General features: G+C 35.0%; 1 protein-coding gene across 2 annotated transcripts; it reads right to left on the reverse strand.

The window, feature by feature from the left end:
• Nucleotides 1-754: 754 nt before the first annotated feature.
• Nucleotides 755-23,129, reverse strand: MED30 (mediator complex subunit 30). Of its 2 annotated transcripts, none has more exons than XM_019714377.3 (4): nucleotides 22,795-23,127; nucleotides 14,685-14,843; nucleotides 12,641-12,745; nucleotides 755-1,150 (listed from the first exon to the last, which is right to left on the reverse strand). In XM_019714377.3, the coding sequence occupies exons 1-4, from the start codon at nucleotides 22,969-22,971 to the stop codon at nucleotides 1,055-1,057; spliced, it is 537 nt and encodes a 178-aa protein (XP_019569936.1). In that variant the 5' UTR covers nucleotides 22,972-23,127; the 3' UTR covers nucleotides 755-1,054. The 2 variants fall into 2 exon arrangements, with proteins under 2 accessions (XP_019569936.1, XP_088655099.1); XM_088798973.1 differs by lacking the exon at nucleotides 755-1,150 and adding an exon at nucleotides 12,509-12,556 and having other exon boundaries at nucleotides 22,795-23,129.
• Between the last annotated feature and the right edge of the window lie 704 nt (nucleotides 23,130-23,833).

Consider the following 23,833-nt stretch of genomic DNA (forward strand, 5'->3'; position numbering starts at 1 on the left):
ACAACCACCCAGGTCCCCTCCCCAGAGGCAACCATTTCTCGTGCAGCGGTAGTTTCTTGTATAAGCTTCCAGAGAAACTTTATCCATATACAAGAGAAGTCAAACAGCAGTGTTTCTTATAGAGTCAGAACCTCCAGGCCAGATAGGTAGGGGGCTTCTGGAGCAGGCTGGAATAGTCCTTCCCGAGAAGAATCTGATTCCCTTAGCTGAGAATACTTTCTTTATAATCTGAGAGACCAGCTCCTCCTGGAGGGCGACCTATAAAGAGCTTACTGTTGACCAGCTACAAGTCTGCAGAAGCACTTGTCTTATAGAGCCTTCTCACTTAAAACTCTTAAAAATATACTGTTTCCAAAATGTACGTGAGATTAGGGTGTGTATGAAAAATCAGAGAGGGGATTGCTTCCTGGACTAAAGCAGGTAGCCAGTAAGCAGTCGTGATTTCAGTGTGTGCTGTCCTCAGAGTATGTGCTTCTCTCCTTTTAGAGACAGATCATTCCAGTTAAGACTAAACACTTGAAGAACAGGATCAAAGTAATCCTCATCTACTTACAGCAATATTACAAGTTAACTGTTTGCTCATTTTAACTTGTTTGGGACTCATACTGAATTTTTTAAAAAATTGAGCTGAAATGGTAACTTACATGTTACATTTTAATTAATTCGTACCACACAATGATATTTTCATTTGCAAAAATGTTTACACCTCTCATTTTCTCCTAAAAGTGTAATGAAACGAGTAAAATCACCACAATCAAATTTAGAAATTTATTTACAAAACTTAATTATTTTGCTTTTAGAAAAAGTTATTCAATTCACGAAGATTAACCAAAACACAAACCGAATCAAAGTTTATTACAATAATCTTTCACAGAATCAACAACTTAAAACAAACTGCTATGAATCCTTTCATTTAAAACCACAAGGCAAAAATAGGAACTTTAATTCTAGTGACTGGAATGAAAACAGATAAATAATCTTGTTCAAAGGGAAAAAAATACTTGAGGGAAAAAAATGGTATAACATGTGTAAAGCAGGAAATTTAAATATCAGTTTAGTTTCTCATTGCCAACATGGCATTTATATCCCAGATGAGATTTCGTAATTGATCCATAATTTGCTTCAGCTGTTGATTCTTCTGTTTGAGTTTCTGTAGAAACAAAAAAATATATAAAAAATGAAATATAGACATGAAATTATAAGATTAAAATGTCATAAGTTAGGCCTCTAATGATCCAGACAGAAATTAAGCTAAATATTTCCTTTAGGCAGAAGGTCTCAATCCTTTTCTGGCCACAGATATTCACTGACAGACAAATTGAATTCTAACTCAGCCCGCAGAGATCTATCCGTGGCTCCAGCCCCTGCCTCTCTTTACTGTTCCACTTCCACCATCAGAAAAAACAAGCTAAATATGTAATTGTTATAAAACCTATGTTTATAGGTTTTCCAAGAGGCAGTGTAACAAAATGGTCAAGAATACGATCTCTAGGGCCAGATTCTCTCAGCTCCTTCACTAAATAAACGTGTGATGCTGGACAAATAACGTACAGCTCTGTGCCTCAGTGTCCGCATCAGGAAAATGGGGTTAATAATTGAACTGACCTCATAAGAGCTGTTATGAGGATTAAAAGATTTGGTTCATGTAAAGTGGTAGAACTGTGCCCGGCATATACACAAACATCCAGCAAATGTTACTGGTAGGCATAGGCATGAGCTGTCAACGTAGAAAACACAGTGTAATAAAAACGCAGTGCCTGGTGCAACTGGTCTTTCCAAACTGGCAGAAGTCACTGTTTGCCCACAGCAGGAAGCGATCTACTTATAATTCTGAAAACTGAAGTAAAACGGCACGGTCCCGATGTAGCAATTGTCACGACTAAGATTTGCTGGAAATCCTGAATGCACTGGCCTGTGTCTCTGTCTCTCTATAACTGGGTTTCTACTAGACCACAGTTCATGAACTTTTTGAGCATCCTTCCTCCAAATCCTATGTGGCAAGTGTCTGCTTAGGTAAAACACGATGAAAATAGAGAACTTTTGGTCAGAGTGTTCACTAGCTATTATAATAATAATCATTACTCTTCAGTAACCTTTTGGAAACATTACAATTGGAAATAACATTTCATTAGGTAACTTTAAAGATACTATATTAAAATTCCTCCAGATAAAGTAGTACAAGTTCATTATTAAGAGGCCTAAAAAAGTCTTAATTTTGAATTCATTAAAGAGCAAATCAGGATTAACTAACTTGCTCATATTACTTCTACCTAGAGTTAGAGAAGTACAGGAAGTAGCTAAAAGAGAGGCCCAAGAAATTCTTATTGGAAAACAGAAAAGCAACTTACAGAGACTTCAATATTTATTAATTAAACTTAATTCATAGTATTTTAAAAGAGAATTAACACAGCACAGGTAACACATAACCATATAATAACAGGGCATGTGTACAGGATATACAGTACCATACAGCTCACTTGAACTGCTTTTGGGGTAAAGATGCTGTCAATATTTTAATTAGTCTCCTTGTTCAGTTTTTAGGTGGTCCATCTTCTGTGTTCTTCTGTTAAGTATATGGTAGTTATTTAAGCTGTTGTGTGTATTATCTAACCAAGTGGACCCAGATAACTGGGTGAGATGACAAATGTATAAAGTCTGTTTCATGTCTGAGACCAAGAAACTGACACTTCTGTCAGCAACGAGGGGTAGCACGGAAACAGGAATATCAGAATAAAGGCACTATATCGGGAGGTTGGAAACCTCACTCCCGGTTCTAACGTTGCCTCTAACTTGCTGTTTGATCACAAATTCCTTACCCTCAGTTTTCTTGTTAATGCAACAGGATGATGTAATCTGCGAGGCCCCTGCCAGTTGTACTTCTGTGCACCCATACGTCAGACGCCAGTCAGTTACACATACACATGTGATGAACACCAGCAAGTTTAGTTTAGTGAACTAATGAATGGCTTCCAAATGGGTCAAAGGCAGCTGCCCTTACCACTGAGCCGCCCCTCCTCCAGCTGTGAGAGACCTCCCCCACCACGATCCCCCACTCAATTCCCATTTTTAAGAGGGAAGTGGGGAAGAGCTACTGAGTGAGAATAAAAGGAAGAGAAAGAATGTGAGTTGATTTAAAAAAAAAAATCTTATTTTAATCAGTACCTTCTATCTTGAATATGTCACTTTAAAAAGTTTCAGTATATCTCGTTGGAATGGGATTCTGAGTCTGTAACACATTCTGTTCCATAAATATTGGCTCTGGGTTTGGTATTGAAAGGGAAGGAAAATGAATTAGAAACAACCCCTGCCTTGAAGAAATTCAACATCAAGTAGGAGGAAGATTAAGCCCGAAGGACTAGACTATCACCTGGTGAGGCAGACAGCAGAGGGAAAATATCAGAGGCTCTGGAACCCCAAAAGATAGAGGCTGCCTCAGACTGGTAGGGGCAGCAAACAACGAAAATATTGTTTGCGGAGTGGGTGTCTAGGAAAGTTGGTGGTGAGCAAAGGGAGGAAGGAGGATAAATTTGGGCTTGGTAGAGGGTAATGGAACCTATCAAAATTCTTGAAAAAGAAATGTGATTTAAGCTGCAATGAAAAAGGTTAACTGGGCAAGTGTGTGGGATGGTTTCTCCTAAGGAACTTCAATGGTGACAAATCTGTGTCCATGCAAAAGACAGAGGGAGGATTTAAGTTTTGGGAACAGCTGAAAACCATTCAAAGGCCAAGGCAGTGAAATAAGCTCAGTGATCACATTTTCAGTATAAATTAAGGAGTAATTAGAAGTGGTGAAATTATATTCTTGGGTGGTTAAAAATAGACTTTAAAATCAATATCAAAACAGGTTGCAGATGGCTGCCACAATGCTTGCATCAGTGGAATAAATGCATAGCTTACCCATATGACTACTTTCAAGAATACACACTTAGAAATATAAATTCTGATATACTAGTTTTAAAAAAATAGCCTCATTAATTCTTAAAAAAATAAAGTAAGAGAACTGAAAAACGTAGGATATTTTCAAGGTAATATTCAAATCTAGGCAATAGTAAAAAAAAAAAAAAGAAAATTTAAGTGTGGTCTATTATAAAGCACTTGGGTCTGTTTTTTCTCCAAGATGCCACAAAGTTTTAAATTAAAAAAACAAAAAAAATTAGCATACAAATAAAATACCTAGAGCCAAAACACATCATGAAATTATCAACAGCAAAGCTGACAGTTATGCTTATTAGTGGTTAAACTGTAAATAAATTTTCATGATGTGACACAGAACTTAATATATACAGTCTTACCACTGATTGATTTTAACAGAGGTTGACAGCTGCTATTATCAAAATCCATCAGCTGTGCCTAATTTGTTCCATTAACAGGTGAATGTGTAAGTAGAGTAGATACTTAAAAAAATTAGGTTTGTGCATGCCTGTAATTTAATATTCATACAAAGGCTATGACAATTGGTTAAAAATGTTTTAATTTCTAAATGGCAGGGACTGAATTATATATCAAGCCTGTAAAAACTACCCACATTCGTCATTCAATTTCATTTTACCATCAACAGAATAGTTTTAAAGCAAAATAGAACTCATTGTGAGGTTCTTAAAACATATAGTCTCAAACAAGTGTTCATCCTTTACCTGGGTATCAGGGCTTATGGATTCCAGAATATGGGGGAAAAAAGAAAAAATATCTTTAAATAAGCCAAATATCTGATGATTGAAAAAAGCCATTCTGTCATCTGATGATTTATATCAAATGCTGATTACACATTTCATGCCCCAAAGTTTCATGGCACTGTGGTAAGCATAGGTGGTATATACATTGTTAGAAACCACAGACCATATAGATTAAATATTAAACACCTCATCAATATGTTGTTCTATATCATTTCAAGTACACAACAATATAGTAATATTTTGAAAATGACTGAGTGAGGGTCAACTGAGAGGTATATAAAGCTACTTATTTTATGAAGCCCATTTAGAATAAAAAGAACTAAAATATGCATTGTAAAAAAACTGAGTATTTTTAATTGAATGCCAAGAATATAATTTCATTACTGATTCTATTAGACCCATAAAACAACTTAATCATTTAACATAAGCAAATGATAATATATTAAAAATACGGCACAATATTTTTGTTTTGGTAAATATCTATCACAACATGAAATGGGTACATGAAATGGGTACTGCTTTATTTCCATTAGAGACCTATGTCCTCAAATAAGAAACCTATGCACTCCTGTGAAATGTGAGCAGTGACAGACAACACATCTGTCTGGTTCATGGCAGAAATTCCTGCACTTAGAATAAAGCCTGGCACAAAGCAGGTTCCCAAATATCTGAATGTTTTAATATGCAACAGAAAAATAACAAAAAGCCAAATCAAAAACTTCCCAAAAGCCTAGAAGAGAAAAAACAAACAGCCAAAAACAACAACAAAAATCATTTTGATGCATGTTGTTTTTTTGTTTTCCAGTTAATTATGGTCTGCTAGTATTTTAAAAAAATGACTATTTTTAAAAATGACTCATTTTATTATTCTATAGCAAATTACTTTGATATGTCACTAGCTAAGATTGCTATGAACCATAAAATTCTACTACTACCTAATAACTATTTTAAAAATTTTGCATAACAGGAAAGAATGCATTAAAATAATAGACAACATAAAGTTTATGAATAGAGATATAAGTAGTTGAAAATTAAATCAAATCAATTAATTTGAACTTTCATTTTAATATCATCTGTGTGGTTATATAATTACAGCAGGGTAACATTTTACCATCCGTAGGTGGCTATTGAAAATAAACATATTTTTTCACGGAAACATTCTCAGGCGTGTGCCATTAAGGCAGAAAAATATATCAATTAATCATGAGCTTACTCAGTGTTTTAAAGATTTTCAATTACATATTTTAATTTTATATTCTAGAAGGGAGGTACAAAGTTGGAAGAAGTTGGAGGTAAAGTATAAATAAAATATGTTCATAAGCACTAATTATACATAAGATAACTTTGTTAACAGTCAGAATATGTGTTACATTTATGTTTTATTTAAGGAATGAGTTAAAAACCTCTCTGGGTCAAATAATCTACTTTTCTTAGTTTATAGCTATTTGTTACCTTCTGCCTTCTTTTTAAGGGATTTCAATAGCAGTTAAACAAATCTTAGTCCTTTTCTTTTACCTGTTTGCCACCTAACTCTCCAGTCCTGTCTCAAAATATATTAACAAGTCCCAGGAAATAAAAGCTGTGAGGCCATCAAATGAACACTTTCCCTGCTACTCAAGAGAACATACTTTCCCTCTCAATTTTCTTTTAAAAAATAATTCCTACAGAAATATAGGGCTGCACTTTAAATCTGTTTAATTGAAAACTAAGGTGAAAAGTAGAAGGGGAGTGGTAAGTGACTTGTAGTGGGGAGGAAACTGCACCCAACTGGTGCAGGAGGCATGCCACTGAAAATAGGGCTGACCCTCCAGGAAGATGGGAAACGGGTGCCATCTCAAAGGCACCAAGTGAGGCTGAGGGATGAAAACTGGAGGAACAGCAGAAAAAACTTCAGAGGCTAGTGAGAGCCCCAGGTGCTCACTCCCACACCTAAAGAACTGGTGATTGCGTAGTCTCTCGCCATGCTCTGCCCCACCTCCTAGGGAATTAGGAGGTTTGTTTCTTGTGAAACTGAACAAGAACAGTTGTGGATTCATGGCTACCTACACAGCAGAAGGCAAGAAGACAAGAGACTCTCTATGTAGATCACTGGAATCTTCTCTGAAGAAACTGAATAGCCATTTAAAAAAAAAAAAATCTTGGAAACTGATAGTTGGGAGTTCCCCAAAGAAAAAAGCCAACTTGCTTCCTAATCTTGGTATGACAAAACTAACTCACAAGTCTCTGATTAGCTTTCTAGTGTCTCACTCTTAAATATGAGTGGCTCATGTTTAAGCATCAAATGCTCACCAGATCTTTTAGAGCCTCCATCTAGAAAGACAAAAGAACTACACAGACAGGGGTTGGCAAACTGTGACACATGACCTGTTGTTCTAAGGCCCGTGAGGTAAGGATTATTTTCACATTGCAACAAAGACCATGTGTGTACCACAAAGTCTAAAATATTTCTCATCTGGTCCTTTAAAGTCTGCCAAATCCTGTACTAGAAGATTAGAATACCTTGAAATTTCTGAAGGAAAATAATTTAAAATAGAATTTTATAGCCAGCTAAGCTATCAGCTGGACAGCTACGTGAAGGCTAAAAATTTAAGTCTTTGCATTTCTTCTAAAGAAACCACTGACATATGTACTTCACCAGTGAGGCAGTAAACCAAGAAAAGAGGAAGATAAGAGATTGAGTCAAGAGTGAAACCAACAGAAGAGGTGAAGGAAAACCTCAGGAAAATAGCTGAATAGCAGGCCTAGAGAGTACTTAATCCAGACTTAGCAAGAAGATAGAGGACTCTAGGGGGGAAAAGAACCAATAAATTGCCTGATCCGTTTTACTTTGTGGAAAGTTGGAAAACAGTACTGAGATGCTGCCACCGATGCAGAAAGAACTAACCAAAAATTTTAAAACTATAGAAATTAATTTCAGGAAAACAAAAAATTGTTCAACGAGGGAAATGTAACCCTAGTTCACTATGTGGCTTAGCGATAACCAATATTTATGTACCATAATAATATGAACACATTTACTGTACCCCAGTTATGACATAACTGCATTGAAAGGATTGGAGGAAAGGAAGTATGTAAGTGGGTCTGGGAGAGAGAGGCTGTAAGAGACCTAATCCTCATGTACAGAAAGTAATTCTTTTATACATCATATCCTTTGAACCTGTTATATCTTTCACTTAAAGTTCACAAAATTCTAGTTCAATAGCTAATAAGGTTTTTTAAATTAAATTTATTGAGATTTTTAAAAATTAAATAAGATTTTTTATAGTAAAATAAATTTAAATTTATTAAAACATTGAATATCATGTGATTTTCAGGTATAAAAGATTATAATTTGACATCTGTGAACTCTATTGTGTGCACCCTACCCTAGTCTAGTTTCCTCCTGTTACCATATATTTGACCTCCTTTACCCACTCACTCTTTCTCCCAATCTCTTTCCCCTCTGTTAACCACCATTCTGTTGGCTGTATCTGTGAGTTTGTTTTTTTTCTGTTTTGTTAGTTGGTTTGTTACTTTTTGTTTTATATTTCACATTTTAATGAAATCATTTTTTTGTCCTTTTCCATCTGTTTTATTTCACTTAGCATAATACTCTCAAGATCCATCCATGTTGTCACAAATGGAAATACTGTGCATTTTTATGGCTGAGTAATATTCCACTGTAAATATGTATCACATCATCTTTATCCAGTCATCCATCAATGGACACTTAGGTTGTTTCCATGTCTTGGTGGTTATAAATAATGTTGCAATGAACATAGGGAAACATAAATCTTTACGAACAAATGTTTTCATATTTTTTGGGTAAATACCCAGAAGAGGAATTGCTAGATCATATGGTAGTTTTATTCTTAATCTTTGGAGAAACATCCATACTGTTTTCCATAGTGGCTGCACTAATTTACATTCCCACCAACAGGGTACAAGGGCTGCCTTTTCTCCACATCCTCTCTACCACTTGTTAGTGTATTTTCAACAGTAGCCATTCTAGTGAGTGCGTGGTGTATCTCACTGTGGTTTTGATTTGCATTTCCCTGATAGATAGTGAAGTTGAGCATCTTTTCATATGTCTGTTGGCCACTTATACGTCTTCCTTGGAAAAGTGTCCATTCAGGTCCTCTTCCAATTTTTAATCTGATTGTTTTCTTGTTATTGAGTTTTTTATATAATTTGGATATTAACTCCTTATTGGAGGTAGCATTTGCAGGTATCTTCTCTCATTCGGTTGTTGCCTTTTTGTTTTGTTGATAGTTTCTTTGCTGTGCAGAAGCTTTTCAGTTTGATGTAGTTTCATTCATTTATGTTTTGTTTTTACTTCCCTGGCCTTTGGGGTCAAATTCACAAAAACCCCTCTGAGACCAAGTTCCATAAGTTTAGTGCCTGTGTTTTCTTCTATGTATTTTACTGTTTCAGGTCTTAAATTCATGTCTTTAATTCATTTTGAGTTAATTTTTGTGTATAGTGTTTGATAGTCTAAGTAGTCTAGTTTCATTCTTTTGCATGTGGCTGTCCAATGTTCAACACCATTTATTAAAGAGGCTTTCCTTTCTACATTGTATGTTCTTGGCTCTTGCATCAAAAATTAGTTGTCCATATATGTGTGGGTTTATTTCTGGACTCTCAATTCTATTCCATTGGTCTGTGTGGCTGTTTTTCTGCCAACACCATACTGTTTTGATTTGTTTAGTTTGAAGTCAGGGAGTATGAGACCTCTAGCTTTGTTCTTTTTTCTTAGCATTGTTTTGGCTATTTGCAGTCTTTTGTGGTACCATTCAAATTTGAGGATTTTTTTGTTTTATTTCTGTGAAAAAATGCCATTGGGATATTGATAGGGATTGCATTAAATCTGTAGATTGCTGTAGGTAATATGGACATTTTAGCAATTCTTCCAGTCCTTGCACACAGAGTATCTTTTCATTTCTTTGTGTTCTTCAGTATTTTTCAAGTGTCTTGTAGTTTTCAGTGTTCAGGTTCTTCACCTCCTTTAAGTTTATTCCTAGGTATTTCATTATTTTTGTTGCAATTATAAATGGGATTGTTTTCTTCATTTCTCTTATATTTTGTTGTTAGTATATAGAAATGCAACAGATTTTTGTATATTGATTTTATATCCAGCAACTTTGTTTATTTCTAATAGTTTTTTGGTAGTGAGATTTTCCTGATTACACACTGTCAAAGTATAATGATATTCTAATTATATGAAAGGTCTTTTAAAAAATAATCAAGAGTAAGTTATTTCTAAGACATTAAATGGGATAAAAAGGGGAACTTAGAGAAACAAAAAGTGAAATGAAACATATTTAGAAAAATTTTATCTTTCTGAATTTGCACAAGTATTTTTTTTAATATCATAAAATCTATGGTAGAGAACTATATGTCACATGTAGTACTTGAAATGAAAGTTATTATTACAATGGTGTTTTATTTATATACATTTCACTGTATTTTATAAAGAAATATCCTTATTACAGAAAAGAAAAATAAATAGAACACATTTATTGTGAATTAATACATAGATTACCAACAGAAACACAACACTTCTTAATAAATCAATGCCTCATCTCTGGACTACCAAACATCACTTATTCTTCACGATCGAAATTTAAAGTTGGTATATATACACAATGGAATACTATTCGGCAGTAAGAAAAGATGATATAGGAACATTTGTGACAACATGGATGGATCGTGAGAGTGTAATGCTGAGCGAAATAAGTCAGACAGAAAAAGCAGAGAACCATGTGATTTCACTGATAATGTGGTATATAAACCAAAAACAACAAAAGAACAAGACAAACAAATGAGAAACAGAAACTCATAGACACAGACAATAGTTTAGTGGTTACCAGAGGGAGATGAGGGTAAGGGGGATCAAATATATGGTGATGGAAGGAGAACTGACTCTGGGTGATGAACACACAGTGGGATTTATAGATGATGTAATACAGAATTGTACACCTGAAATCTATGTAATTTTACTAACAATTGTCACCCCAATAAATTAAAAAAAAAAAAAGAAATTTAAAGTTCCCAATCCCCTCCTCATTCCCTACTAATTTCCTACTATGATTTCTTTATGCTCATTCATTACTGTCACATTTGCTAGAAATAGTCTTAATTTGTATTTCTCCTTTTTTTAAAAAAAGTTAGTTTTATTTTATAAAATCTAAACATCTTTTTCCTTTCTCCTTAGTTTTAATATATATCTTTCTTTTAATTTTCCAGTATTTTGTTTTACAGTTCTTATTTTTCAACTCTGACATTCATTTTGACATATGATGCAATATAAAAACTAGCTTAATTTTCTCCCAAAGTTTCTAATTTTAAGACTAAATTTCCTCTCTGTCATATTAAATTCTCATACACAATAGCAAGACTACTTTCCTGGCTATTTTACTAATCTTTCTATTCTTATGCCTGTATTTCACAATTATTGTTTTTATACTGTGCTTCATATTATGTTTAATTTTTAAAGCAAAGATTGCTGTTTCATTACTCCTATTAGTATTTTCTTTGATATTGCAGTACACTCAAAAGAAAAAAATTCCCATCTGGATTTTATTTGGATTTGTTTTTTGATTAGTATTACACTAAAGCCTCATGTTTGTGTACTTTCAAATACCTAGTTAGATTTGGATTGTTACTATATTAAAGATATAAAATAATCAAGATGGCATTTTAAGGATATTTATTGGCCACATAAGAACTTTATAAGAACTTTTAATTATTATAAACTTCTTTTATGTATCTGAGTAAGTTTAGTACATATATCATTGAGATGATTCCTAACTACTTAATATTTGTTGTTGCAATTGTGAATATGTTCTTATAACATAATTGGTTTAAGCATTATAAGAGAACTGCATCAATCTTATATTAAGCCTTTTTAGTTTTATTGAACTCTTATTGATTCTAGTTGTTTATTAACTGAGTTTCTTTGAGCTTAAGCAGTTTGAGTTATACTATGTACAAGCTTAACAAATTTAACAAGCTTGTACATATTATAATTCCTGTTTCCTAAAGTTTATCTCTATTTTGTATCTTTTTGTGCTATCTATAATTTCTAAAATAATACTAAACATAGTGGTGTAAGGCATTTTATGCCTTAAAAAGTATGAAAAATGTTGGTTGTTTATCAGAAATAAAGACTAAAAAAACTGTTAATAGTTTTGAATATTCTTTAAATCAGCAACATTTAAATTTTATCAAATGTCTTTTAGATCTGAGAAAATTTTTTTTTTTTTACAATATTATGTATTATGTATATAAATTGAATTATCCTCATATACACTTTAGAAAATCCTCTTTGTGGTGGATTGTTAATACCCTGTTGACTTCTAATTGGAATTAAAATTTTAGGAGTGGGACGGGTAGGGAGGATTTATGAAATTGGTAGTTTTATTTATTGTGCTACTGGTAAGATTTTGGTAAGCTTGGGTTTTGTTTCCATCATAGAATGAACTGACAGCTTTCCCTATTTCTCAACTATATGAACATCTTCTGAACTTTTCAAAGTATTCAGCAATAAATACATTTAGTTTCGGAACTTTTGGGGGGAGGGAGTAGGTACTGTAGGGTAATGCTTTGATAACTTTCTCAATTTTATTCAGGTGTTGAGACAGTCACATTTCCTATTTGTAAATTTTTATAATTTGTTGCTCGGAATATGCTGGGAGCTAGAGGCTAGAGTTTTGCCTAGAAAAGAAAAAAGTAAATGGGTAAAGAAATGGGTTGTGACGGAGTGCCTATGAAGCTTTTCTAAGAGCTTTATTGCATGAATTCTGCGATCTCTCTTCTGACTATTCGGATGACATTTCTGCTTACCTTTCAGTTCTTGGTTGTACTCTGAGTTAAATTTGCCACAGAAACCACTTCATGTAATTCTATAATTCAAATTATGTTTTTAGACTCCCTTGTAAATGTTATCAATAATTCTGAAATAGAAAATGTACAGACTAATGACTCACTTTATTTACTTCGGCAATTTCTCGCCTCTCTTCACTAGCAAATCGCGGTGGGCCAGCCCGATCGTCATTCTTTGAGCTGTCTTCTTCCACGTATGGAATAAGTTGCTGGGTGTGACAAACAAGTTAAAAGTCAAAAATATGATATAAAAGGTCCAATTACACTGGTATAGATGAGTAAGATTAAAGTCAGTTTTTATACTTCTAATAGTATAAACATAAATTTCAATTTCGATGGTCTAAAGTAACAACTTTAGAAGTTTATCATTTCAGTGCATTCTATACATTAGTTTTGCAGGTTTCTTTTGCAAAATAGCCCTTATAACACTAGTTGTCACATACAAGTAAGTAATAGCCTACTCATTCAATCAGCAAATATTTAATTGCCAGACACTGGGGAAGACACTACAAAAATAATGACAAATAAGATGTGATTCCCACACCTAAGAAATTCATAGTCTATTGAGATAGAATAGTTTTGCACTCATCTACACTAGAAAGGAACTTCATGGATGTGCATTATTATATAAATGTCGTTTACTTGCTGTCTAGAACCTCAGGGCAGTATATGCAAATTCCTAGATGTCGCAACTTCTTTTATTTGGGGGAAAGCCTGCCTTTTTTGTAGGAGGAAAAAATTCATATAACAGTGTAATTTCTAGCAGAATTATAATTAAATATGTATAATTTGTGATGAAGTTTATTTGATGAAGCCCTTGTAGATGTGACAGACTTCAGGAATCATCTACATTACCAATGTAGCAACAGGCCAGAGGTAAATAACTGGTACAACCAGGAGTCCTCTGACCCAACTTCCTCACATTCCTGGGACAAATACAAACTTGCCCTCATCCACAACCGTGTTCTTCCTTTCCTCTCTAATGCAGTCATGCTTCCTCCTGAAGATGATAATCTCCATCCTGTGCTCTGATTCCTCTGCCCTCCAGTCTTCATTATTTATTTCCCTGCCTCCAACGTTTCCCTACTGTTTTCTTCCTTTATCATCTAAACATATTTCAGTCTCTCATTTGGAGGGGAAAACAAAACCAAACAAAAAACCCTGACTCCATCCCTCCTTCCAGGTACTGCTTTCCTCCCTTGCTTTTTATCTAAGCTTCTTGAATGATGCATACCCACTTGCTGGCTCCAGTGCCTTATTTCCTGTTTAAATCTTCAACTCACTGTGACCTGATTTCTTGTTGCTACCATTTCACTGAAGCTTTGCTCAAATATAGCAACAATTTTCCTCCAACAAAATCGACTGGACAGTTTTCATTCCTTATTTTCCTTGACTTCTTTGCAGCATCTGACAATATCAACCACGTTTCTGATCTTTTCCCACATCTTTGACCACTTCTTTTTGGAAGTGTTGAGTTTACTCTTTCTTTGTTCATCCCTTACATGCTTATCACTCAAAAGGGAAGCACTGATCATATGAAATTGTTCTTTGTATGTAGTGAGAGAATATCCAAACCTTCCCAGCTACCTTTGGTGGCAGAGATATAACTGGTCAACAGGAAAGGGCCACCTATAAAAATATACACCTAATTAACTAAAATATATCTATAATCCGAGATTAAATTTAAAGAAAATATTTTAAAACTAGAGTGATTCCACTAAGCTAATCTAAGTTAATAATAATGAAATTTAACCTTTATCCATAAAGAACTTACATAAAAACTATTTTTAAAGTATTTTACAATACTATTAAAACTACTATCAAAAAGCATGCATGGATTTAATTAAAAGGAGACACTGACAACAATGATAGAAACTGCCACAGACAACCCTCTCCTCCCAACAACAAAAATTCACTAATAAACCTGGATGTTAAAGTCTATAGGAAATTATTAACATGAAAAATATAGTACTAAATATATATATAGCCATATAGATAGATATAGATATACAGATATCTATCTATATATCACATTTAAAATCTGGAAATATTGCAAAAATAGGAGAATGTGAGAAGGGAAAGAAATTACAAAAGTCTCAAGTTTATCTTACATCTCACATTCATCCTCCCTCTACCACTAAAACTTGCCTCTACTGGAATGGGATCCATCCCTCCGCAGTTTTCATTGCATTTGTCATAGACCAGTCTCAGCTTCCGGAAGAGAATAGAAAGTTGGCGAAGATGATCCTGCAGCTTTGCTAACCGGTCTTGGTATGTTCCCGTGTGGTACGTGACACCATTGGGCAGCTGATCAGACAAAACAATAGAAATATAAAGTAATGCAAATCAAGATTTTGTATAACTAAAGCTAAAAAACCAATTTTTAAGCACTATGTAAACACAAACGGTTCCTAACAGTTAATCAAGTACAATGTTCAGCATTTAAGCGGAACATCTGTTCATTTCCTAGCTCTTTGGCATAGTCAGTGCTGTAAAACACACCTAGAAAAAACTTTCTGATAAGCTCCTCTGACCAGGTGAAATATTTTTCCCCTCTAATTTTTGAAGTATATTATAACTTTAAAAAGAATGTACAATTTTAATATTACTTACTAATTTATTATAGAGGCAGCAAGCTGCTGAACTCAACCAGGAAGTTAAAAATAAAATACAACAAAAAAATGAAAACAGGACATTTTCAGAAGAAAAATAATACTATGATTGCAAAATAATCTCAAAATACCTTAACTGGTAAGATAATTAAGATGTTCAAGGAACACATTAAAATATACACCTGTCCCCAAAGCAAATATAAAGCAAGAGGTACAGGTGCAAATCAATCTGCCTTGAACATCATTCTTCCAAGTAATGCTATGATCACAACTCTGTCTTGCACGCTTATACATTTTACATCAGGAATTTTTATCAAAAGAAGCCAAATCTTATATATTGAAGTGATGATAAAAATCACAGATAAATGGAAATTGACTATTACTTCTTTAGATCTTATAACTAAATTTGTACTTTCTGTGCCTTGCTGAAACTCATGAACGAAATCTGCCTTTCTCTGTACGTCTACATTTTATTTCCACAAGCTGATCTGTGAAATCACGCTAACATCAGAAATAACATCACACCAAGTTTTCTAATATACAAGGTACACTTTCCTTATAAGCACTTTCCCGTATACTTATCTTGGGGATTAAAGTGACAAAACTAACCACTGTCTAATAGCTAGATCAGTCCAATCTTTCTAAACCTCAGTTCATTTTCTTTTCTTTTTTCAACAGATAAAATAAAAATGCAAAAAAAAAAAAAAAGTGCATGATACAATGTTCTGAGGAAAAAGAAAACAGAAACACTATCATTATAAGTAGGTAAAACCATAAACACGGAAAAGACTGGAAAGGATTATATTGATGAAAGAAACAGAGAGATCGACTTGAATAATTTATCTTTTCTCACTTCCAAATTTCCTATAATGTAATGGTTTATAAGATAAGGAGATGGATCCTCTGAAATTATTTGAAATGAGATATTGTTAGGATTTTCAGAAATTCTCAAGCATGAAAACATTCTGAGTGCAATATCTCAAAGAAATGTGATAAAATTCCACAGGCTGAATTAGTCAAAACAGTCAAAAGGGGAAAGGCATTAAAAGTTCAACCCACCCAATACAATGTAGGATTTCTCCTCTTTACTTTTCCAATTTATGAATTTTCACAGACACTAACAATCAGAGAAACATTTCAAAGGATCCCTACTTTCCTATTTGGGTGATAATAAGGAATATAATGATTGTATCTTACATACAGAAGCACTCTGTACTTTTATTATGGTGTTTACTGGTTTAATACTTTGCCCATATTCTCTACTTAGTGAAAACTGGAACTTACTCACATTTGTATCACTGTATTTAATGCAGTACACACAAACAGAAGGTTCTGAAATACAGTCTGAATTATTTTACTTTGGTGAGTTATTTTATCCATAAATCTACACTTAAAATTCACTTAGAAGTCTGTGTAATGTAAAAGGACTCTCAGTAAATCTTTTCATAAAGGAAAACAAAATCCTTTTGAAATGCAAAGAATCACCTTCCTCTAATTCACCTACTTGGTGAGTTTGGGTATTAGTTTTCATATACAACATCACTTCTCAAAGAAGGGAACAATTAACTAATTCCAAATATTATTGCACATTTTTCATGTGTCAAGCACTGTTCTAGAAACATGGGAGACAGATCAGTTTCCTATACCCTTTGGTATGCACTGGTGTAGATATTAAGCTGAAAAGCTCATCAACAGTCATCTCACTCTGAATACTGATGAAGATCGGTAAATACAGGACCATACCACTAGCACCAAAAAGGCATTCAACTAAATTCAACATGTACTGCTAAAACAAATAGATTTGTTTCGGTTAAAAAGTCAGCACCATAATTAATGTGGAAACATTAAAATCATTCTCACTGAAGTCAGGAACAGAACAGGATTTCTGTCTAAGACTCTAACTCTAGTGGACACTGTGCTGGAGGCACTAACCAATGCAGTTAGAGGGGAAGAGCAAAACAAAGTTGAAACATTAAAAAGGAAGTGGTATAAACATCTCTACAGATGATATGATAAAGGGTTATTATCAATAAAAGAATTCAAGAAGGAGATGGGTACAAAATTAATACAGAGGAAAACAACAGCTTTGCTTTCACATATAAAAAGAAACAAAAGAAAATGAGAAAGGAAAAAGATCCCATTTACAATAGCAACAATAAAGATAAAATATCTAGAAATAAACTTTAAAAATTCCAAGATAAAAATGAAAACTTCGAATATTCCACAGGGATACAAAGAAGGATAATCCATGTTCTTGGTTAGTAAGACTCAATATAATACTGATGTCAGATCTAAGTTAAATGAACCTATGAATTTGACCTCAAAGGCAGGGGAAGTAAAAGCAAAAATAAATGAATGGGACTATATCAAACTTAAAAGCTTCTGCACAGCAAAAGAAACCATCAACAAAACAAAGAGGCAACCAACCGAATGGGAGAAGATATTTGCAAACAACACCTTCCGATAAGGGGCTAATATCCAAAATATATAAAGAACTTGTACAACTCAACAACGAAAAAACAAACAATCAAATTAAAAAATGGGTGGAGCACCTGAATAGACGCTTCTCCCAAAAAGACGTACAAACTGCAAACAGACATATGAGAAGACACTCAACTTCACTATCTATTAGGGAAATGCAAATCAAAACCACAATGAGATATAACCTCACACCTGTAAGAATGGCTCTTATCAACAAGACAAATAATAACAAGTGTTGGAAAGGCTGCAGAGAAAAAGGAATCCTCATATACTGCTGGTGGGAATGTAAATTGGTACAGCCACGATGGAAGGCAGTGTAGAGGTTCCTCAAAAAATTAAGAATAGAATTACCATATGACCCACAGTCCTTCCTCTGGCTACCTACCCAAAGAATCTGAAAACATATATCCATAAAGATATATGTATCTCTATGTTCACTACAGCATTATTCACAGTGGTCAAGACATGGAAACAACTGAGTGTCCTTTGATAGATGAATGGATAAAGAAGATGTGGTACGTATATAAAATAGGGTATTATTCAGCCATAAGAAAAGATGAAATACTGCCATTTGCGACAACATGGATGGATCTTGAGATTATCATGCTAAGCAAAAACGTCAGGAAAAAGTCAGAGAGAAAAAGTCAAGAACCATTATGATTTCATTCATATGTGGGATGTACAACTAAAACTGAAAGCAACAAACATGACAAAAAAACAAACACAACTCAAAGACACAGACAACAGATTAGTGGTTACCAGAGTAAGAGTAAGGAGGCAGGGGGGATGGTAGAAGAGGGTAAAGGGGGTCAAATATATAGTGACGGAAGGAGATTCGACTTTGGGTGGTGAACACACAATGCAATATACAGATGTATTATAGAATTGTATGCTTAAAACCTATATAATTTTATTAACCAATGCCATCCCAATAAATTTAATAAAAAATAATTTTGTATTAGGGGAAAAGAAGAAATGGTACATATATACAATGGAATATTGCTCAGCCATAAAAAGAATGAAATCTTACCATTGCGACAAAATGTTGCAACAACTGTGTATAGTGCCAGAGGGGTACCAGACTAATTGGGGGGATCACTGCATAAATTATATAAATGTCTAACCACTGTGCTGTACTAATATAAAATAATATTGAATGTCAACTGTAGCTGAAAAAAAAGTTTTAAAGAATGTGAACAGGTTTTTCTCAGAATTAAACAAGCTCATTCTAAAGTACAAGTGAAGAATAAGCAAGAATAGCCAAGGCAATTCTGAAAAACAAGTGTAAACACAGTATAGAGCATCAATAAATATGTTTGGCTTTACAACATGAGACAGGTAGCTAAGTGGAATAGAACACAACATGCAGAAACAGACTCATTTGTCTAAAGCAGCATCTGAAATCAATGGAGGAGGAAATGAATTATTCAGTTAACATTTTGGAAAAACTAAGGCTGGAGCCATACTTCACACTTGATTCTAGGATAAATTCTATATGAAATTCCATATCAAAGTTTTAACTGTAAAAATGAAACTAAAGGAAATGTGTATGATTCATAAATAGATCAAGAGATGCTCAAACTCATTTAAACTAGGAGAAATGGAGATTTTTTTCACCCATGAAATGATCAAAGATCCAAAAATATAACTCACTGTGTTAAAGCCCAGTTGTCGGTCTTGGTCAGGACATGGTAGCATAAACTGGTACAACCCCCACGGAGGGTAATTCATCAAAATATATCTAATTATAGAAGCGCATAGCCATCTAAGAACTTACCCTACAGGTATACCTGCACGTTTATGTAGGAGGTTATTCGCTGTAGCATAATAGCCAAAGAGTAAAAGCAACCTAAATGTCCTTCACTAGAGAACTGGTTAAATAAATCACAGTATGCTCATGCAGTGAATTAGTATACACTTCAAAAGGAGAAGGAAGTATTTTCTGTGGGGATATGAATAAACTCCAAAATATACCAAATAAAAAAAGCAAGGCACAAAATGTTGTGTATAACATACTACCATCTGTGCAAAAGGGAGGAAAATGAAATATACATACACATTTGCTTAAATATGCATAGACTATCTGGAAGGATACACAAGAAAAGTAATAAAAGTCATTAACAATGATTTCTTGTGGAGAAGGGTTAGAGAGCTAGCAGATAGGGAGGGAGAGAATGTTCCCCATAAGTCCTTTTTTATTTCTGAATTATAATATATATTCAAAAAATTGTTTTAAAGATGTAAAGGATAATAAATAGAACCAAAGCAATACTTTCTTATGCAGGGAATCTTTTTCTATTGTTCAGATAATTTTTATAAGCGTTTATGTGAGCCAAACTGATGACATATAACAGGGAGCAAGATCGCAAGTGCTCCAACGCAGGGACTCTTAACCTGGGATCTAGAGATCCTTAGGGAGACATCCATTAATCATTCCCTGAAACTTTAGTCAAAATGTATTAGGTTGGTGCAAAAGTAACTGTGGTTTAAAATGTTAAAAACAATTGCAAAAACCGCAATTACTTTTGCACCAACCTATTATGTATGTGCATTTTTCTCAGAAGAGAATCCATAGTTTCATCTGAGTCTCAAGAGGCTAAAGGACACCTAATAAATAAAGAACCATTTCTCTAAAACAAATGCTTAGAAATAATCTTAGTAGTTTGTATTTATGGTACTTGATCTTTCCTGATTCGTAATATAGAAGATAATTTTTGAAATTTGGATACTTTATAAAACGAATTAGTAAATACCTAATATGTAGTCCCGTTTGTACCACTACTTCTAGCTTTCTGGAAATGATGGACACTGGTGTTTCGGTTTCAGCCAATTGTAATATGCCCCAAAGGGTCTTAGATGAGTTAAACCACAGAACTCACACTTAAAAGAGCCACAAAGAAATAACTATCACAGATTGGTTTTGTACAGATGTTCACATGTAATCCAGTTATTGGTAATACTTTTTGGAAAACGTTTTAGTTCTTTCTGTGCAGGTCATGGATATTTATTTTATCTGTTTTAGTACTAAAAATTGTTTGACAGCAAATTAGTACTTTAAGAGATTAATAGGAAGAGCTACTAGTCATGTGTGATGTTGAATAAATTCTCTTTAAGCCTCAGTTTTCTTAGCTGTAAAGTAGGGATAAAAATACTCCTTAGAACTGCTCTGACAACAGTGTACCTGACCAAGGGGAGTACTTAGTAAATATTAGCTGTTAGTTCTCCAGTCCTAATTCATACAGAATGTTAAAAGTAAAGAAGTAAATTTTCAGGTGGCTTTTGGGAATCCATGTATGTGGAAGGCAGACATAAGTCATATTCGGATTTTTGACTGTGTGGGTTGTGGGCACCCCTAACTCCAATGTAGTTCAGGATCAACTGTATTTGTTCAATTCTGAGATCATTTAATCCATACTTTACTCATTTTAGATACTAATCTATTAATTTTTAAAGTAATTGCCAACGATCATATCTTCTCTTAGATTCCCTTTGTATTGTTTCATACTGGCTTACTGACATGGTCTTAAAAGATTTCTACACAATTGAATTACTTTTAAAATCAGGAGAAAAAAATCTCAATAACTTAAAAAACAAAAACAAAAAGGAAAAAAAAGCAGTAAACTACTCTGGTATACCCATAGAAGTAAGTATTGTAAAAGTCTGAAGACCTGATTTCAAATTTACTCTGACTAGCTTTGGGCAAGTCACTTTACCTCTCAGAAACACAGAAGCCTCATCCATAAAACGAGAATGATATCCACACCATGTAGTAGTAAGATGAGCAAGCCAGTAAAATATGGGGTAGCAAAATGGTGCTGGAACAACTGGGTATCCAAATGAAAAAAATGCACTTGGATGCACTCCTATCATTATATGAAAAAAAGTTAAGTCAACATGGATCATAGACCTAAATATGAAATATAAAACTATGAAACTTCCAGAAGAAAATATAGGAGAAAATCTTTGTCACCTTTGATTAAACAGAAATTTCTTAGGTACAACACCAAAAACAAAATCTGTAAAAGCACAAATCAGTAAGTTGCATTTCATCAAAAGTTAAAATGTCTGTTCTTCCAAAGGCAATGTGAAAAGAATTAAAAGACAAACCAAAGACTTGGAGAAAGTAAGAAAGTATCTGCAAGCAAAAAAAAACAAAACACCCCCCAATAACAAGTGCTGAGGAGAATGAGGAGTAACTAGAATAGAATCCGCAAACACTGCTGATGGGAATGTAAAATGGTGCAGCCACTTTGGAAGTTTCTTAATTTGGTGAACATTTACCATGTGATCCAGCAATTCCACTGCTAGGCATCTGTCTACTCAAGAGAAATGAAACACGTTCATAAGAATATTTATTTGTAGGTGAACCCACATAGCAGCATTTTTATAATGGCTCCAAAAGAGGAACGACCCAAATGACCATCAACCCAAATCGCGATATATTCATACAATGGAACACTATAAAACAATAAAAGGAATTACCGCATACATGGTAAGTGAAGGGAACCAGACCAAAAAAAAGAAAGATTACACAGTGTATGATTCCATTTATATGAAACTCTAGAAAATGCAAACTAATTTATGGCGCCAGAAAGCAAATCAGAGTTTGCCTGTGGATAAAAGGCCGGAAGTAAAGATTTCAAAGGGGCATGAAGAAACTTTTTGGGGTGATGGATGACGGTTTCACAAGTATATACCATTTTATACTGTGTTACTGATACCCAAATAAAGCTGTTTAACAAAAATGGTGGGCAGAATCTTAATTTTCACTCAGACTCTCAGAAAGTATTTTACTGCAAACAGATGAGATCAAAGTTAAAATAGTCAAAAGAGGATAGTGGATGGAGGCCCACATTTACCTTGAAAGGTACAAGAGTTTGCCTAGTAACCAGGGAACCCGCTCGAATCTAGAAAATGTGGCTCCCATCGTCCAGAAATCCGGTCTGGAAAACACTGCCCTTACATGGCAGACTCTTGGGGACAGACACATCAGTGACGAACACTTCCAATGGAAATGAGGTCGACCCCATACTTGAGGTTTGCCCAGGGCAGCCCCGCTGACGCCCCAGGACCCCGCGTAACGACCAAACCAGAGCCCCTGTCCCTCGCAGACGCATCCCGATTTCTCCACGCATCACAGGCGAGGCGCCCGCCCTGCTTCACACCTGCATGTTTCTCAAGAGCTGGAAGATCTCCATGGTGCGGTATACGATGTCCTGCACAGTCTCCTGCCCGATCCTGCAGAGCGACGCCGTGTTGACCTCCCGGGCGGCCTGCTGAGCCTGCGGCCCCGCGAAGGGCCCGGGGGCCATCCCCGACGCCGCCAACGGAGGGGTCGACATGCTGCGGCTGTGGCCTCAGGCCCGCGGGGTCTGTAACGAGGCGTCAGGGGGTCCTCCCGGCCTGGGGCTGCTGTCGGGCTCCGCGTGAGACCTTGTAAGACGCCGGCGGCCTGATTTCAAAACAGCGCCCGTGACTTCCGCCCACCGTGACGTACGCGTCATCAAACGTCATGGGCACCTCCCACTCGGCGGACCCTGGGAACTGTCTCTGCGCAAAGCCGGCTGCGATTGGACCATATGCCCGAGGGGCGGAACGGACTGGTTGAGTAGCCAATCACCAGCTGCACTCCATCTAGAAGTGGTGGTGCGCGCGGCAGGCTTTCCTAGAGTTCATTTCCAGGTTCTCAACCCTTCATTAGGATTTTTCATAGGATTTTTGTATATAGTTTCCTTGCTGAGCATTTCCTCTTAACAAGCCTACGAAGTTTGTAGTATTATTGCCCTTTTACAGCTAGCAGGCAGGTTCAGAAGGGCCAGTTTAACTTGTTCAGTCGCATGCAGCTTGCCACTGGTAAACTGCGATTTGAATTTAGAAAAGGAAATTTCTGATCTTGCATGTTTCACTGTGACCTTGATACAGATCCTGAATTGCTGCTATTCGTTCCCGCTCAAATGTCGGTTTATTGGAGAAGCTTTCCGATCACCTTACGTATAAAATTAACACTACACCCCTTTCTGACTTGGGCACTTTGTTTACTTTCTGACTTCCCCTCACCTTATACACACACTAGTATGCAAACTCTGTAAAAACAGGCACTGTGTCCATTTTATTCACTCATTGTATTCTTAGTGTTAGTAATTGGCACATAGAAGGTACTCAAATACATACTGACTGACATAAATGTAAGAAAAATTAAAGCTA

Source organism: Rhinolophus sinicus, chromosome 6 (assembly GCF_057876585.1).
Source record: "Rhinolophus sinicus isolate RSI-liver-muscle chromosome 6, RSI-T2T, whole genome shotgun sequence".
In the NCBI taxonomy this organism is placed as follows: domain Eukaryota; kingdom Metazoa; phylum Chordata; class Mammalia; order Chiroptera; family Rhinolophidae; genus Rhinolophus; species Rhinolophus sinicus.

Bases quoted from the DNA above. Each gene is read 5' to 3' on its own strand.
- MED30 (XM_019714377.3), bottom strand. From the start codon at position 22,971: ATGTCGACCCCTCCGTTGGCGGCGTCGGGGATGGCCCCCGGGCCCTTC. The intron at 14,844-22,794 runs GTGTGAAGCAGG...TTGTCTGATCAG, and splicing joins AGCTCTTGAGAAACATGCAG to CTGCCCAATGGTGTCACGTA. The intron at 1,151-12,640 runs GTGAGTCATTAG...TTGTTTCTACAG, and splicing joins AAATTGCCGAAGTAAATAAA to AAACTCAAACAGAAGAATCA.